General features: G+C 47.0%; 6 protein-coding genes across 6 annotated transcripts; 3 read left to right on the top strand and 3 right to left on the bottom strand.

Annotated features, from left to right (window-relative positions):
* Nucleotides 1-41: 41 nt before the first annotated feature.
* C8R40DRAFT_518903 (uncharacterized protein) lies at nucleotides 42-1,926 on the bottom strand. Its single transcript, XM_046235316.1, has 2 exons — nucleotides 1,744-1,926; nucleotides 42-1,668 (listed from the first exon to the last, which is right to left on the bottom strand). The coding sequence occupies exon 2, from the start codon at nucleotides 1,651-1,653 to the stop codon at nucleotides 136-138; it is 1,518 nt and encodes a 505-aa protein (XP_046083098.1). The 5' UTR covers nucleotides 1,654-1,668; nucleotides 1,744-1,926; the 3' UTR covers nucleotides 42-135.
* Nucleotides 1,927-1,928: 2 nt separating this feature from the next.
* On the top strand, nucleotides 1,929-2,621 carry C8R40DRAFT_1174070 (uncharacterized protein; the record flags this gene model as incomplete). The annotated part of the gene is made up of 2 exons (XM_046232124.1): nucleotides 1,929-2,022; nucleotides 2,086-2,621. The coding sequence occupies 2 exons, from the start codon at nucleotides 1,929-1,931 to the stop codon at nucleotides 2,619-2,621; spliced, it is 630 nt and encodes a 209-aa protein (XP_046083097.1).
* Nucleotides 2,622-2,999: 378 nt separating this feature from the next.
* C8R40DRAFT_1119383 (uncharacterized protein) lies at nucleotides 3,000-5,562 on the top strand. The gene is made up of 2 exons (XM_046228727.1): nucleotides 3,000-3,154; nucleotides 3,220-5,562. The coding sequence occupies exon 2, from the start codon at nucleotides 3,264-3,266 to the stop codon at nucleotides 5,190-5,192; it is 1,929 nt and encodes a 642-aa protein (XP_046083096.1). The 5' UTR covers nucleotides 3,000-3,154; nucleotides 3,220-3,263; the 3' UTR covers nucleotides 5,193-5,562.
* Nucleotides 5,563-5,599: 37 nt separating this feature from the next.
* Nucleotides 5,600-8,890, bottom strand: C8R40DRAFT_1053454 (glycoside hydrolase family 31 protein; the record flags this gene model as incomplete). The annotated part of the gene is made up of 8 exons (XM_046224850.1): nucleotides 5,600-6,214; nucleotides 6,275-6,416; nucleotides 6,467-6,710; nucleotides 6,763-6,961; nucleotides 7,015-7,116; nucleotides 7,166-7,435; nucleotides 7,488-8,116; nucleotides 8,173-8,890. The coding sequence occupies 8 exons, from the start codon at nucleotides 8,888-8,890 to the stop codon at nucleotides 5,600-5,602; spliced, it is 2,919 nt and encodes a 972-aa protein (XP_046083095.1).
* Nucleotides 8,891-9,977: 1,087 nt separating this feature from the next.
* C8R40DRAFT_1072079 (short-chain dehydrogenase/reductase) lies at nucleotides 9,978-10,958 on the top strand (the record flags this gene model as incomplete). The annotated part of the gene is made up of 2 exons (XM_046226426.1): nucleotides 9,978-10,701; nucleotides 10,753-10,958. The coding sequence occupies 2 exons, from the start codon at nucleotides 9,978-9,980 to the stop codon at nucleotides 10,956-10,958; spliced, it is 930 nt and encodes a 309-aa protein (XP_046083094.1).
* Nucleotides 10,959-12,120: 1,162 nt separating this feature from the next.
* C8R40DRAFT_1273826 (cyclohexanone monooxygenase) lies at nucleotides 12,121-15,389 on the bottom strand (the record flags this gene model as incomplete). Its single annotated transcript, XM_046234096.1, has 5 exons — nucleotides 12,121-12,884; nucleotides 13,074-13,316; nucleotides 13,367-14,241; nucleotides 14,298-14,420; nucleotides 15,377-15,389. The coding sequence occupies 5 exons, from the start codon at nucleotides 15,387-15,389 to the stop codon at nucleotides 12,606-12,608; spliced, it is 1,533 nt and encodes a 510-aa protein (XP_046083093.1). The 3' UTR covers nucleotides 12,121-12,605.
* Nucleotides 15,390-17,029: the final 1,640 nt, after the last annotated feature.

Raw genomic sequence — 17,029 nt, 5'->3', positions numbered from 1 at the left:
GTGCGCTATCGAGGTCGCAGTACTATAATATAGAGAAGTGAATACAATATAACACTCTGAATGAATGACACAAGTTAGGTACCGAAGATCAACAAAGTAAGAAGGAAAAGAAACAGTCGCCCGTCTTCAAAGAGATTAAACAAACGTCTCTCGAATTGGACTCCTTTTACCATCTGCTTCTTTTCCCCTCCCATTCCGCGGAGGAAACACGAAGCCAGCGGACATCGGACTTCTCCATCCTTCGTCGCCTCCATCAATGGACCCTCTGGCATCAGGCCCACGTATGAGTCGAGCAATTGAGGCGGTATGTCTATGTCCATTCGCACCTCCCGCCACAATTTCGGACTTGTTCTTCCCATTAGGCTTGTTGCCGGCGGCCTTCTGCATAGTTGGCCGATAAGTGATATCTTCTTCGTCGCCTGGATGTCGCTCACCGTCCCCCGTTTCGCTCGCAAAGTCATCTTCAGATTCAGCGAGGTCAAATTCAGCGGCCGCCTCTGCCATTATTCCCCGTCCTCCAACAGCAGCTCCTGCTCGACCATTCCCATTACGCGGAGCTTCTAGATCATAAATATCATATTTTGATCGCTGTGAGCCCATTCTATACGCTGGAAGATTTCCATTCGCTTTAACTGTACCCGTTGAAGCAAGGAGACCCAGGTTCGTGCCTGGAGGCGAGGTTGCCGCGACGGTGCTCTTCAGTTCGTCCGGAATGAAAAAGTAGAAGCACATCGTAGCAAGACATGCTCCTCCTACAACATCTATCAGATAATGATGTGTCATGTACATCGTCGCCCAGTACAGCACACCGGCATAAGCCCAAACCCACACTTTTGTCTGAGGAAAGAAGTGCGCGACCGCAAGAGCTTCGAGAGTAGCAGCGCCGGAATGTAACGATGGAAAAGCCCCAAACACGAGCGGTGAATTTCCGAAGGCTGAAGTATAACCGTGTGCATGGAATAGCGAATCAATTCGAATTAGTCCCCCGGGCGAGCCCTTTACACCGTAGTTGGCCGGGGTAAGTCCGTAGATGAGTTCGTACCACGGTGCTGCGCAAGGGAAAAGAATTTGGACTATCACGCCTATTAGAAACATGTATCCAAAGGCAGTACTCCAAAAACGTAACGCTTCTTTCGGACGGAAGAGCCACAAGAATGCAGCGACAACGAAAGGAAGGGCATAATGGCCGACGCCATAAGGAATCCAAGCGATGATGTCGAGAATAGGATGCGTAAAGCGAGTGAGAAGATCGGAAATGTTTGCACCGTACAGAACGGTTTCGAGAGTAGGGAGTAATGACACACTGGGATTGGGACGATACTGCAGCGGAATGAATCCATTTGAGTAAAACATTATAAGCCAAGAAAAGACAGGTGTTGCTGGAAGGAAGAATTGCGAGGTTAAAGGAATCAACATGGCAATAGTGTACAGAATTGGGATGAGAAGTTTATAGGGAAATGGCGGGACGGTCATTATCGTGAGCCAGAATGAGGCCGAGAGGAAATGGAAAATGTAGACGCTATCTGATGCTTTCCATTTGTGCTTTCGGAGTTTGGCTAAGGTATCACTCGGAGAGAGAGATTTGTCGAGACGACCGACGGCTGCTATAAATGCATTGATGACTGTAAGGGCTGTCCGTCTAAGCATTGACATTTTGGTAAGGTTAAGCTGATAAAACAGAATCGAAGCAAGGGTTTTATCGGTTTTCAATGATACTTTGTATACTGTCTCCGCTTTACACACCTTTAAAAGTAGCTTCTGTACACCAGGTCACACTATTATATGAAGTCTACCGCGACACAGAAACTTGACTTTCCGTTGAGATTCCAATGACCAGACGGAGAGAAACAATTGAGATATGGCGGAAGGGAAAGAACAGGAAGAAACACGCCAAGAACAACAAATTTGGGCGCTTAGTCTCTACCCTTATGTCGACCACAATCTTTTCTAATGACTACGACTATATCCTTTCGATCCAGTCTAAAGAGCCCTTGCTTGAGCTCTTATCTACTGTGAACTACCGTTAGTGCTCTCCCTGTAGGGACGCGCTACATTTTAGGAAGAACTTATAGAATACCCTCTCAGCAACCTATACATCCACCGAAGCTGATATTGTTGTACTATCTTCGGTATCCTTTTTCCAGCTCTGTGGACCGGAAGGACACTCCATTGAAAGTGCTCACTCAGCACTTCTAGAACTTGGACTTCGAGTAGGTGACGACAATCTATCGCATACCGACATCCGCCTATATAAAGCTCTTGCACACTCCACGTTCAAAGGTGCTGAATATCTTTCTACAAATCCTTCATTCCTCGTCTCTGTAGCCTTATCTCCTACGCTCGAGGCCGAGACGGATTTCAATGCCTGGTACGAAGAAGAGCATATCAGCCTTCTCAGTAAAGTACCGGGATGGCAAGCGTGTAGGCGTTTTTCTCTGGTTGATTTTGAATCAACCGTAAATAGCGTCTCTCCTCCACGATACCTTGCCCTTCATGCTTATAAGGACTTGGATGGATTCACCACCTCTCAGTTCAAGGCTGCAACGAATACATCCTGGAGAACGAAGGTCATGAAGGAAATTGTTGCTAGTGAAAGACACGTCTATCGTTTACAGGAGTGAGATAACGAGGCCTGGCGGGTCAAAGAATTTTCTACATGTATAAGGGTGTTAGTTTACCCACCTTCGTATTTTTCTTTCATGAACAATTCACAAGAATTCATCCAACTCCTGCCGAATTAAGATGCACTCTTGCTCTTCCTTATTATAAGCATGAGTGCTTTGTCCCAGTGATTACATATGCCCATTTACAGTATGCTTTCAAGTTCTGGATTGCAACATACCTTTCTATAATGTTCTCGAATATGTCCAGAAAATATGACTCGGGTACACAGAAGCCTGGCTAGGCGCAACGCGAGTTATACCATTTTAGGAAAATATACCCGTGACAGTGACCGGACTGCCTTGCGCCGATATTTAGCGGCCCCCACATGTCTTTCTCCCATCTCACCACACCCCAATTCCTTTGTTAAGCTTTTCTTTTCTTTTCACTGTCGTTAACAGGGCTACTGCCGTTCTCGTCGTTCTCGTTGATTGCTCATCGGATATTCAGAGCATCCGAAGAACGGCTGCCCGTGGATAAAGCATTCATTCCTGTACGCCATTAATCCCCACTCCTCTCTACTCCAAATTAACTTGTGGTCGGCCTTTCCTTCAACAGAGGCAGTCGAGGTCTTCATAGGCGTCTCTCAGCATAAACACCCCATGTTGGATTCCGCCGCGAGGAACGTTGACGACGACGAGTGGCAAGTCGTACTAGCAGACTGGCCGCGGATTCATTTTGAGGCAATCTCCTGGACACACAATCCTCCAGGCTCTCATGGGGCCCCATGCAAAGCTATCTGTAGACCTCCAACGAAGTCACATTACCTTGTAAAGCAGACTGATGGCAACTCTGCGGACTTGGAACAAGAGCTAAACGCCGAACTGGTTGGTGTTTCAATTGCATTTGATGTTCTCACTGCATATGAAGCTACATCCGGATTCCATTACAACTCGTGTTTGGACGTACGAGGCGTTGAATCCACTAGCGCAAACGTCGCAGATATTTCTTGCCAGATTGACGAAAAGGACGTTGCTGCCTGCAAGAAGAACTGGAACGAAATAGTGCAGAGTTTGACTGGTGACTTCGCGGAGGACAGGGATACTAGTAGCAGCAGTGGCAGTGACTCGGGCTCGTTAGCGAGTTCCTTGATGTTTGACTCTAGCGACTGCCTGTATCCGAATTATGTATCAATGCCTTCAACTCCAAAACCACATGCACCTTCTTCTTATGGTGCTGCTAGAAGCAGTCCGTCGGTTTCTCCGCACTCGAAATTAAATGCGTTTGCCTCTTCATTCACGCCATCTGGATCATCAGTTCCATCGCTCACCTTCTCAAACAATGCTTCTCCTCTTACTACTAGAAGCTCCCCTTCCCCCACGCTACACGATTTTGTCTTTCCTTCTCTCAACTCTACCAAAGTTTCTTCGTATCCCAAACTCAAGATCGAGAAAGATGATCAGGGATTTTATACAAATATGGAGGCGGAAACGGAGTTAGTCACCCCGAAATCCCACATGCATCCATCTACCCTTTTACCTGCTTTTCTACAAGATGACCATATTCGGCGGAAGGGTTTATCATCGAAGACGCGCGCGCTTGTAGACCGATTGCGGTCGAGACAGTCCACTACGACTCACGAAGAATCTGGATACAATTTGAGCCCTAGCCCTGTTGATTCCGAATTACACGACTCTCAAGGAACGACATTTGATGTTGATGACAGTGCCAGCTCCTCGTTTTCTGAATCGCGCTCGATTTCCGGAGTTCCTTCTCTGACTTCGACAAATTTATCGAGCGACACAGATGGCTGGATTGGCCTTGAAGAACTTCACAGATCTTCACCTCCAAAGTCTCGAAAGAGAAATGGTCCCAATCTGTCTCTTTCCACCACCCCAATGCATCGTCGAACGGGATCTGGGCCTGCGGCATTAGAGACGGAGCCGCAAGTTCGGAGCCCCTCCTCTTCGTCTTCGCAGGGACCCGCGTTATCTTCGTCGTCATCATCCTCTTCTTCGAGCATTTTGTCACCACCCACACCGCCTGTCATCACGAACAACGATGGATGGATCGAGGTTTCCGAGATTTCGCGCAAAAAATCCATCTCGTTCGTACCAACGAAGAAGCCATCTAGGGTTTCAAATAGGAAAATGGAAACTGAGCCTCTCACGTTCCCAACGTTGAATGCAACCCCACAAACCAATTCCCGCTCGCATACTCGCAATGCAAGTTCGGCTGGTTCGTCTAAATCAACGAAAGCGTACAAGTCGGCCCCTGCAGGTGTTCTCCCTCTTTCACCTCCTGCGCCAGCTTCCAATTACGGTTACTATGTCCCGCCTGCTCTTCCTGTCGCTCCAACCGTGTCTTATGCGCCGTATGCAGTGAATCCTATGACGCCATATGCGACTATGATGCCACAGTATTACCCTCACCAATATGCATATCAGCAACAACATACGCATCCTCAGCAGTATCCTTATCATCACCGCGGACATAGCGTTGCGGTACCGTCGATTGGGACGATGCCTGCTAGTTACGTGATACCTAATGCAACGGCCTCACCGATGACTATCAGGCTCGGAATGTGGTAATCTGCAAAGGAAAAGTTGACCTTTCCGCTCATGCATTGAGTGATTTTCTGTTTCTTCTGTTGTACTTTTTTTAACTCATACTGTTCACCATACAAACCTACATGTTTTCCTGATTTTTTCCAATTCCATACATAATCGCATCCATTGAGCATAAATCATCGGTCGTCTTCCTTCACCTTTCTTGTTGTAAGTCAAACTTTTTTGGCCTCTTACTCGAATATTCTTGTTGCCGGTTTTACATTATTATAATGTACATACGTTCTTATGCTTGTCTTTCTTATTGCTGTAACATTGGAACCACACGTATGCCTCCTGGCTTTGACCCGGTAGTTTTGTACTGGGACTTCTGGTAGTAGTGGTCAATACATATGGATCCTTGTGGGTCGAGTAATTCAATTTTCCTGAGTCTACGAAATTACAATTGCCCAATCTGTGGTTATGAGGACTTTCGGATCCTTGATAATCAGCACACTCGATACTCCTTCCTTCTTGTCTGACGCAGCTACACCAGGAACAAATTCCCATTTCAACTCTGCACCTCCTTCGACGTTCACACTGCGCGGCTTCGAATTCAACCCAAGAACGACAATCTTTTCCACCCTCACTTCCTCGATCTCCTTCGCAAACGCATTCTTCGGGTCAAAGGTGGTAAGTGCTATCCCATCAACCGCTTTTCCAGGGTTATGTGAGGCCAAATCTTTGCTCGAGATACGGGTGGTCTTCTTATGAGACTGTTCTGCCACGAATTCGCGCCATACAAAGTCACCTTGTTGGTGCGAGTACGTAACACCGTCGTCGAGGTAAAGATCACCACGTGCAGTACCGGTCTTGCTCAAAGCAACACGGAGAGTAAAGGGGTCAAGCTTCATCAACGGTGAAGAGCGACGCGGGCGTTCACGCGTTGGGATAATAGATCCTCCACGGATGAATACAGGAACTTGATGAAGTTCCGCAGCGACAGTGATGTGTTTTCCTTTGCTAGAGCCACGATACGCATATTGGGTAAAGTAATCATAGTAAACCTGGTACAAAGAAAATCTTGAATGGATGCCGTAGAACGAAAGCATGTACAAATCACCAACCTGATCTTCAGCAATGTAGACGGTGGTCTCGGTTTTGTCCTTTTCAGTAACGGGCTTGACAAGTATTCCAGAAGATCCAACGAAGAATTGGTCGTCGATGGCAAACCCAGCTGTGTCCTGAGGGAACACTACATAATGAGGTCTAGAGTTTCCTGTCAGCGACACATCCTACGCAAAGAAAAAAAGACAAACCTGACGATAGGCATACCGGTGACGGAGTTCTCCCTAAACGCCGTGTACCAGATTGGCAACATGGCGTACCTTAAACGAAGAATGTCGCGAACAATGCTTTTGTAAGGCTCGTCCAGCAAGAACGGTTCACGTCGCTTCGTGTCAATGTGTGCATGTGCACGGAAGAAGGGCGAAAATATGCCGACTTGGTACCATCGAACAAGCATCTCAGGTTCAGGATTGCCAAAGAAACCACCAACATCAGCTAGTGAAGAATATGAGATAATAGCTCCGCCATTATGGAATACTCGACTTACAACCAGCGAAGGCCATTCCAGCAATTCCGTTGGCTAAAACCATCTTCACACCGACAGCCATGTGATCCCAAGTACCAAGGTTGTCGCCGGTCCACATTGCACCGACGCGTTGAGATCCCGCAAAGAAGGAACGGGTAAGAACAAATGGGCGCTTGGGGATATCCGAGCGAAGACGGACAGCTTGCGCTGTGTTATTATGCTAAAATTGACTTCAGTTGCATATTTTCCTAGATAATCGAAGTAGAAACATACGAAAAGCATTCCATTAATGTTATGAACATCTCTGTGTTCCCAGCCGCCATGGTGAATACTGTCCTTGGGCATAGTGATCTCAGGTCCATTGAAGATGGAAGGCTAAGTCATAATGAGAATCTTCGGTGCGAAATAATCTCGAAGATTTTACCTCGTTCATATCATTCCAGATATGGATATCTTCCGTGCTTTCAGTCCAAGAAAAGCCAGTGTCATTCTTGGTTGTTTTGAATTTGGAAATCCACCAGTCCCAACTCGCAGGGTTGAAATGGTCAATCCAGGAGCTGCTACCGGTCCAGCACCAGCCTTCATATTCGCCTTCGCCGCTCTTCGGTTTGACAAGGATATCAAGATCGGAAGCTTCCTGATACACTGGGTAATCGGAAGTTCTTTTCAAATGAGGGTCGACGATGACGACCATCTGTAAAACAGGAATGAGAACATGAAAAAACAAATTTGTTTTGACAATTTACTTTACGCCCTGCAGCAGCGACATCATTGGTCATCTCTACGGGGTCAGGGAAAGTCTTGTGGTCCCAGATGAAGTATTTGTGATCCTGAGCGTATTCAATATCCAGCCAGAACACGTCAACAGGCATATCTTCCTCGTCAAATCTTCTTTGAACGGTTCTAACATCATCCGAACTGACGTAGTTCCACCGACACTGGTGGTAACCTAAACTCCAATGAGCAGGGAGAGCCGTAGTTCCGGTCAAGCGAGCGTATTGGGCAAAGACGTCTTCAGGCGTTGGTCCAGGTAGCAGGAAAACGTCCATGATACCAGATTCGGAAATCCAGTGCGTATGTGTTGACTTCTTTGTGGGATACGAGATATCAATCCAGGTTTCGGAACCTACTGCATTGAATACGCCGACAGTTGTGTCGGCAGAGTGAGCATGCATAACTGGGATGGAGCCATAGAGGGACATGGGTGAAGATGCGAGGTATTCGAAGACGTCTGCATTGTAAAGACGGAATGGATCCGTGTACGAAGGTGAATCGCCTGTTGTACTTGGGAGGGAGAGGTTGGTGGCGTGCTGAGGAATACCATATACAGTGCCGTGATTGGGAAATGTAATGTCAAGAGAAAGCGATTCCGGACCTACGAAATTGCATTAACTGGTGGAAAAATGTCAAACTTAACTAGATGTTACAAACCTTTGGGCTTGGAGTCAGTCCAAGAAGAGAACTTTTCCTCCCAGTAAGCATCTTCGGAATCTCCTTCAAACCAAGCCCGTACATTCTCAACCTGGAGAACTTCCTGTCCTTCCGCGTTTTCGTCTGAAGCCACTTCCTCGATGGTCTCTTTCAACGTTTGAGAGCGGAAATGTTCCATATGTAGCAGGCCACGACCATTTAAGACTATTTGATCCTCTCCGCCACGACGAAGGCGCACACGGAGAGGGTCGTAGTCAACAGCAACCTCGATATCATTCTTCTCTCCAAACACCGCTCGCAACTCCTTCTTCCCAGCTGCCCAGCGTATACCCTTGCTGAGCTTGGGCTCTGAGACTAAAGCCCACGATGCAGCCTCATCGTAGCGCTTTTTGAGGCCGTCTACTTCATCTAAAAGGACACGAACAACACCATCATCATGGATTCTAAGCTCCAAGCCAAACTTGATTTCTGGATAAAGGGAAGATTTTACAGCAGCCTTGACTGTGGAGTCCTCAGGCGAAATAACGATAGAAGAAGGGTCAACTGTGTATGGTGATTTCCATGAAGATTGGGCTTCCTGAGCGCGTGCAGCAAGTGCACGTCCTCTACGACAAAAGCCTGATTGTGAGCAGGTCTTAAAGTCCTGAGATTTGACGGCCAACGCATGTGGCAGAGCTAGGAGAGCATAAAAAGACCCGAAGAGCACGACTGAGCGCATTTCGACGCCGAGCTCTCGAGTTAATGAAAGTTGGACAAGGACCCCGGATAATCACAGTGAAGGTCGTTCCCAAAATTGCCGAATTTCGGCTGAAATGTCCGAACCAAAATCAAGAATTTCTGTCAAAAAATGTCCGAAAGTCGACCAGCCGCCGGCGCTTAAGCAAATTAGCGCTCGCCTAAATGATCTTCGGGGAGGCTTCAAAAAAATTTCCAAAAGTCCCACGGACTCCCACCTGCAGATATAACTCCCCAAGCTGGAAAAAATGTCCGAACCCCTGTGAGCAACCTACCGCCGTCAGAGGCCTTGAAATGTCCGAAAATCGAACAGAATTTTCGAAAAATTTCTCAAAATTTGTCCGAATTCCCGAACGACTGTATCCCCAATTATCCGGGGTCCTGTTGGACACTGTACAGGTTTAAGCGCTCGAGCCACGTCTTAGGAGTCCTTCCTTCCTTCTGGGGAAATCAAATTGCATTTTTATTTGGCGCCGACCCACCTCTCACCATCCTGAACGTGACGCGCGTACACAGGCAGAGTTAATCCTCAAAGGGACTTCTCCAAATCCTTCCCCTATACACTTGCTCTTGGAAGGCGTCGAACCCAGATGTAGAGGGCTCTCAAATTTTCAGCGATGTCTCTTGCCAAGACGCATCATCCTGACACATGCTTCTATCTATCCAAGCAAGCCTACTCTCAGTCAGGCAGATTAGACGGTGCCCATAACAGGTACCAGTGGAATAGGCTCCCGCATTGCGCATTTTCTCTGAATCCGCCATGGTTTCTGCACCCAAAATCATCATTCTGAGCCTGTCCAATCTGTTCGGCCATGACTCATTCACTTTCACCACTCTGCAGTATGCCGAAGTTCATCGATGTCATCCTTTGCCGAGTTTCACCGTCACTTCTTTGTACTATACATTTTGCAGCAAGGCTAGACTCATCGATGAAATAAGAATTTACCGGCTGCCTCGGACAATTTAACTTGATTAATGATTAACGATGGTCAGTCAGCAACACTGGTGGACCCAGTCGCAAGGTATAAAATGTGCTGAGTCCTCATAGAAGCTTCATTCCCACAACAACAATGTCCCTCGACACTCTCAATGTCACCAGTACCTATCACCGCGACACATATCCGGCGATCTCCCCTACCAATCCCTCTCTCAGCCAGGCTGGGAGGGCAATTCTTATTACAGGAGGTGGCGGTGGAATAGGCTTTGAGATTGCTCGGTCTTTTGCTAAAGCGGCCGCCTCTAAGATCATTATTGTGGGACGCAGAAGTGCCGTCTTGGAGGCCGCAGCGGTCAAGCTGCGAGAAGAGTTTAAAGACTCGACCACCGAATTCATTGCTCACCAAGGAGACATTGGAGACGATGCATCTATCTCCTCCCTTTGGGATTTCCTGAACTCTCGGAACATATTCGTGCGTGTTTTAGTCCTCAATGCCGCTCACTTCACCCCGTGGGGACCCGACACGCTGAAAATGGATAAACGAGAACTCATGGAAGGATTCGATATCAACGTCGGTGGTAACTTCCTCATGACAGTCAAGTTTGTGAACCAGCCACTGCGCCCTGCGGGTCAGCAACTAAATCTGATCAATGTATCGACGGCTAGTATCCAAATGATTCCTGCCCCGAATCAGACTCCGTACTCGACTACCAAATCAGCATTTACTGCGCTCATCGGGAGAATTGCTGATGAACACCCTGTCGAGGACATTCAGATCATATCATATCATCCAGGCGCTCTTTATTCGGAAGGTGCTGCAAAACATGTGGACAAAAATCTTCTCAAGTGGGATGAGAGTGAGTGACATTAATCGTGGAAGTGCTCTCTCCGTCATTAACACACCTCAGTGGCACTACCAGCAGATTATGCCGTGTGGGCGGCGTCTCCAGAGGCATCCTGGCTACATGGTCGCTTTGTGTGGGCGCACTGGGACGTCGATGAATTGAAAGCGGACAAGGGCTTCTTGAAGAGACTGCAAGAAGAGAAAGGTTTCTTAAGGGTTGCGGTCCAAGGATTAAAAGAGCTCTCGTTGGAGGCATTCTTAAACAAGTAGGATCAATTTAAATTGTAGCCCCTGAGAGTGCAAAAGCACAGACGAATAAATTCAGATCCACAAGCAGCATCCCGCCTACAAACAATTGCAGGCGAGACAACATAATTCATGAAGAAAACTAAGCGTAGCAAGTTGTAACGGAAAGGGCCGAATAATCGTACGAGCGCTAAAGATGACTTCGCAGGACCATTCCCGCAACGATGTCCTCGTGATCTCAATAGCGCCGGAACCCATGATCGTGGTACATGCCCAACCCTGCCCAACCATCTCCCCGACCAATGCCTCTCTCAGCCACGCTGGTAAAACAATTCTCATCACAAGGATCTGACGCCTCTAAAATCAATTTCAAAGACTAGCAAAGACCCGACCACTGAATTCATCGCTCGCCAAGGACGGAACAACCTGGAACAACTACAACCAAATTGTTGCTTGCGTGAAGTTAGAGATCCAAAACGAAACGATCCGAAGCAAGAAAAAACACAAGTGGAATTCATATCAATTTCCAGGTGTGCGATGGTCCGTTGAAGGAGAAGTCAAGCGTATCGCAGTTAGTGGCGCTGCATTGGCGCCACACTTCATGCTTGGGCGTTAGATAGACTGCCTGCCCCTTCGTTGAATCTATGCTTGATGACGGTAAATTTTTGGAGGCAACCAAATCATCTTCGGTCTTATCTGCTTCCCTCGACTCTTGGACGACTCGTAGGCGGGATGTCAAAGCGTCGACATCGAGTTTCTGAACCTTTTGTCACACGGGTGATAACGGCGAGATCAACGCCGACTCACCGTTCTAGGTTGAACCCCTTCAAGCTTCAAGGATGCTGACGGTTTGTGAAATGGATGCGAGTCTCTTTTCGTGTCTTTTTTCTCGGCCTTCGGTCTCGCAGCTTCAGCGCGAAGTCCTTCAACAAGTACATTTTTGGAAAAGGCTTCTCCGTCACAGTGGTAGATCATATCGCACTGAAGGTGTGCTGGTTCACAATAGGATAAATTCTATGGCATTAGGTCAAAAGTCGGGCTGGGAATGAATGGGATAGCACTAACCAGCATATCGAATTCAAGGGTGCTTGTGTGCAAAAGAGAAATCGGTCGACCTCGGGAGGAAGACAACGGGTATGTGTCTAATCAATGCCAGAGAGGCTGACCGTTAAATAACAAGGTTACAGGACAAAGGGTGAAACATTGCCCTTTGTGTTTTCTTCTTTCGTCAATTGACAAAGCCACAAAGAGGGGTCAATGGTCTAATCCATCAAAATTTCGGCCACCCGATAGCCAAGACGAAACAAAGAAACTTGACACATTCGCTGTGCATTGATGGGATATACGCGTCGAATATACCGATGTGTCTTTGAAATAATCTGGTGAAGAACGTACATGTCTGTCATCGTGGTCGTTTTATTGGATATCTGTTGCTTTCCTGAACATATAGAAGATTGGAATGCAGAAAGCCTTGCAGTCGTGACATTCGTCCAAGCCGAACAAAACAGCAGAACAATCGACTCGGATTAATTTAAGGACAGGAACTATGTATGTACCGGTAGTGCCGGACAGTATCAGAAATGCGAATCAAATCATTGTTCCGCCTGCTTCGACAAGTTTTGGTTATTCTATACTGCGGTGATACTATTACATCCTCAAAGACTTCTCAGATTATGACAGAACAAATCCTTCATAGTTGTGCTCAGCCACCTCTTGGCACTTTTGCATGTACAAAGGCACGCCACCGACAAAACTCAATGGTTCAAAAGGCTTGTTCTCGATGTTGGCTCCGTTATACCAGCTTTTACCAGTCGCAAAAAGGGTCATCGCATTGATGCCGAACACAAGCTGCCGCCAACCTTCCTCTGCCTCTGGACAAGTCTCGATACGTTCGATGTGCTTTGTTTGGGCATATTTCATAAGGTTGGCGAGCCACTCTCCGTGTATCTCCTGTTTTGATGTTACGATCAGCTGGAATCAACGGGGAATTCAAAGCTCACAGCACAGGTGGGCCCGTTGCCTGAACAAAAACAGGTCAGCGCAGGTTATAGCATAACAGGAAATTGGTAACGAACAAAGTCCGCTGGGTGCTTGTGGCCCGTTCGTGAAGAACATGTTGGGGAAATCTGAAGATGCTACGCCGAGGTACGTGTGAGTGCCTTGCGACCATTTCTCCTGAATGGTCACTCCGTTTTTTCCTTTAATGTCGATCGCTGTGATACTCCCAGATATAGAATCGAAACCTGTGGCCATAACCAAGACGTCAATTAAATGCTCTGTACCGTCCTTGGTGATAATTCCATCCTCGCTGATACGCTCAATTGGGTTCTCACTCAAATCCACAAGTTCGACGTTATCTTGGTTGAAGATTTCGTAGAAATTCTGTAATCCCGATTATCTTTTTTTGAGTCGCGCAAGATCATCGAACGTACCTGCTCCAAACTTATTCGCTTAACACCAAATGCATTTTCTGGATGTTCAGGTGCGAGTTTCTCGGCAACCTTGGGATCTTTGATCCGTCTTAACGTCTTTCTTCGCCAGAAAGCATACACTTCGTCGTTGGCCTTTCGATCGGTTAGGGCATCACTGTAACCACAAAGCCATAACCCGACACCGCCTTGTGCATAAAGCTGCTCATAGAACAAATGCCGTTCCTCCGGTGTTACCGAGAATGTCGTTTGCGGTACGCTCGTATACGCTAGTCCACCCGGAGTTTGCAGCATTCGACGAAACATGGCTGGATACAAATCTTCCTTGCGCTTCTTGTTGCTCTCTAGTTCTGCGGTACATGTGTAGATCTTTCGTTGGCGCATTGGGAGGCATGGATTAGCCGTGCGTTGGAAGATAGTAAGCTTGGAAGCGCATGCTGCTGCTTCCTGTGATACCTGTACACCCGACGCTCCCGTCCCGATCACCGCGACCCGTTTGCCAATAAGATCAAGTCCATTGCGAGGCCAACGCGCTGTATGGTGCCAGACACCTTTGAAGGTGTCTAAACCCTCGAACTTGGGAATGAGCGGTTCTGTATTTACCCCCGCGCAAATGAAAAAGAATCGAGTCCGCACAATAGTCCCATCCTCAGTTGTGATGATCCACTTCTTCTCACACTCTTGCCATTCCGCAGACCTGACACGAGTATTTAAACATATGTCTTTTTTCAGATCCAGTTTCTCGTCGACGTGATGGAAGTATTTTTGCATTTCGTTTTGCCCAGGAAACATCTCGGTCCAATTCCAATCCTTCCAGAGTGAGCTCAGAGAAAACTGATAACACTCGCTGCCTGTATCGACCCTGGCACCAGGATAACCTGGATAGCCATGGATAAGACACCAAAAGCCAGGATTGGTGAAATGAGAGGCTTACAATTCCAGTACCATACTCCTCCGATATCAGGCGCGGCCTCGAAGATCTTGACACGAAGTCCAAGAGGACGGAGGGTGTAGAGCTGATATAAGCCGCTGAAGCCTGCCCCTATAATGAGCACATCTAGTTCGGTGAAAGGTGGTTCAGACATGTTGGGGTAATATGCAGAAGGTGGAGTCGAGAAGCTGCTTTTCTATATTTTCGTTTCATCCCAACGGCGAGAGTGCCCAGGCAAACCACCCTGACAGTCCCTGAGCCTTATGAAACGGATGTATGTAAAAGTGTAACCATCTGTAACGGCTTACTTGCCTCAAGGAATTATCGCGACTTCATTCAACATCAGATTAGGCGAATTTCTTCAAAGTCCGGAGGTTCGCGACGTATGTATATGGTAAGTGCAGACCAGCTACGATTTGTGAACCGTGCTTGTAATCATCCGATGTAGCTTTTTGCAGGACCCACATCATCTAACGCTATTCATACGCAGGGTCAGTTAGATTCGCCTAAATTCTATCATGCACCGGGCCTTACTTAGTCCCTCCCCGGTCCTTCCTTTTCATGTGTGTAGGTCATTCTAGAAATTATTAGTTTCAACTTTGCACTGAGTTCTCTCGCATCCTGGTCGTTCTCATCCTGTCCCCATCCTATAGACATATGAAGACAAGACCGAAAAAAACTGTTCAACGATGAATCACCACAACTGCTTATGGGGGCGGTTGTATTAATCTGAGTTGCCTATTTGGAGGTTGCTGTGTCGAACAGGGATCTGAATCAGTAGCCGCTGTTACAGTCCTAAAAAATGATTCTGCGCAACATACCGCATCACCTCTACTTACTTACTATCAGCTTACTACCTGTACTATCGATATATGTTCCCCGTGCACGACGGTATGACTTCTATATAATAAATGATCCCGGTCGGCAGGCGAGGGCGCAGTTACCGTCCAAATTTGGTTAAATAGCTTCCATAATCTTTTGTGGTCTTGAGGCAGCGTGAAGGCTCGTGAAGGATGAATGATTTCTGGGAATCATCCTTTGCTTTCTTGATGATTTTTAAGGATATTGTTGGCACGTTGTACACAGGTTGGGCATGTAAAAATTCGTACTATCATTCCTCCAACTTGAACTAAAACCTACAGTACCAGAAGGCTTTGCTCGATACTGAACAGTAGCTTTCGGGGGAAGATCAAAGATAAAACATTTATTGACGCGAGTTCTTGGGCACGTCCCGGACTCACCGAAAAAAGTGAGCTATTTATCCCCAAGGGACAATAGTTCGCATTCCACGTCAATACCAACCGAGCTTGCCAATATTGCCATTGTATCTCTCGTCGTATGACAGGACAATCGATGAAAAGTCACTCAAGGTTTGCAATTGACATATGTAGCTCAGACATGAGCCCGCAGCACCAGGGCGAGCAAATACAGGCTTCGAGCCTCGACGGAGGTCGCCTTGGGAGACAGCTCGGGACAAACATACTGATTTAATTTCGAGGATCCTCGTTTTACGATATTGGGATATGCGTAAGGGGTTTGAATTAGATAGAATCCACAGAAAGTAGACACTAACTGAGCTGGATTAGGTTGGATTATGGCCATTTATCCGGGTATTCTTATCAACGTGTGCACCGAGGGTACGCATGTCGATGAAGGCCGTCAACTTCATTATTGATACATACAAGCGAAAGTAAAAATTCTCGCCTGGATTTGGACGTACAAACAATTGTCCGATTTTGGTTGTTATCAGGAGAAATTTATACATAGCTATACCTAAGTAGCCCAGGTAAGCAAGTGGGTACCAGCGGCCAGGCGCGGGTGGTTTTACTGGTGGAATATTCTATCATACCACCCCAATGCCACCACAAGCCACCCGTTCAGGTCCAGTCAGGTCCTGAGGCCTGAAGTCTTATATAGTGTTCATTAACATCGCAGCAGAATTAAGCAAAATTGAAGCATACCGTCAGTGATTGATAGGACGACTGAGTACATGCGTCAACAACAATACCCGCCCGTCACCTGCCGTCGCCTGACTCGCATCGATAGTCGATCTGTTGAACGTTGAGTAACAGAAGCAGAAACGAGGAGCTCTGTCTTTCGGATTATGTAGTTGGCATTTATTCTAATGATGTTCTACGGTGCAAGCTTATTATACCAGAAGTCTAAATGTTGCATTAAATCATATTCATATATGCAGAAAACGAGATACATACAATGTGATGAACTGAAGTCCTGAACGAGAGGTGATCCATTTTGCCAAACCCTTGCTCTTCAGCGATTCCGTAAGGTATTGTCGGGAGTCGAACCGTTCTAGAATTATTTCCGAATGGTATGCGCAATCAAAACTGTTCGCGGCTCATTCATGATTCCAGGAAGTCTCGCGGGACAGAAGGTTCCAGTATGAAAAAGTTATCTCGCCCCATTGTAGTCACAGCATGGGGGCTTTCGTGCCTACGTTTGAGGACGATCAGCAATTGGACGAAAACGACAAGCCAAAAGAAATTTTGAGTAGAGGAGGACTAGACAGAAGAGCCCTTGCGGACTTTTCGAAGGTAGGCGCCCTTCAGGCGCATCTCTGGGCTTGAATACTAAGCGTTGGCAATGGATGGAGTCTAAGAGTCGGGCATGGAAGATATGATTTACATGCGACTCGTAAGTTGAACTCGGGTGGAACTTGTGATATATAATGGAACATTTCGACTCAATCCCTTCATTAGAGGCACTGATCCTGCATA

Source organism: Lentinula edodes (assembly GCF_021015755.1).
Source record: "Lentinula edodes strain Le(Bin) 0899 ss11 chromosome Unknown C8R40scaffold_34, whole genome shotgun sequence".
Classification (NCBI taxonomy): domain Eukaryota; kingdom Fungi; phylum Basidiomycota; class Agaricomycetes; order Agaricales; family Omphalotaceae; genus Lentinula; species Lentinula edodes.
The sequence above is the reverse complement of the archived record's forward strand: the minus strand, read 5'-3'. Positions and strand labels throughout refer to the sequence as shown.

Excerpts from the sequence above, each read along its gene's own strand:
- C8R40DRAFT_518903 (XM_046235316.1), bottom strand. The coding sequence starts at position 1,653 with ATGTCAATGCTTAGACGGACAGCCCTTACAGTCATCAATGCATTTATA.
- C8R40DRAFT_1119383 (XM_046228727.1), top strand. The coding sequence starts at position 3,264 with ATGTTGGATTCCGCCGCGAGGAACGTTGACGACGACGAGTGGCAAGTC.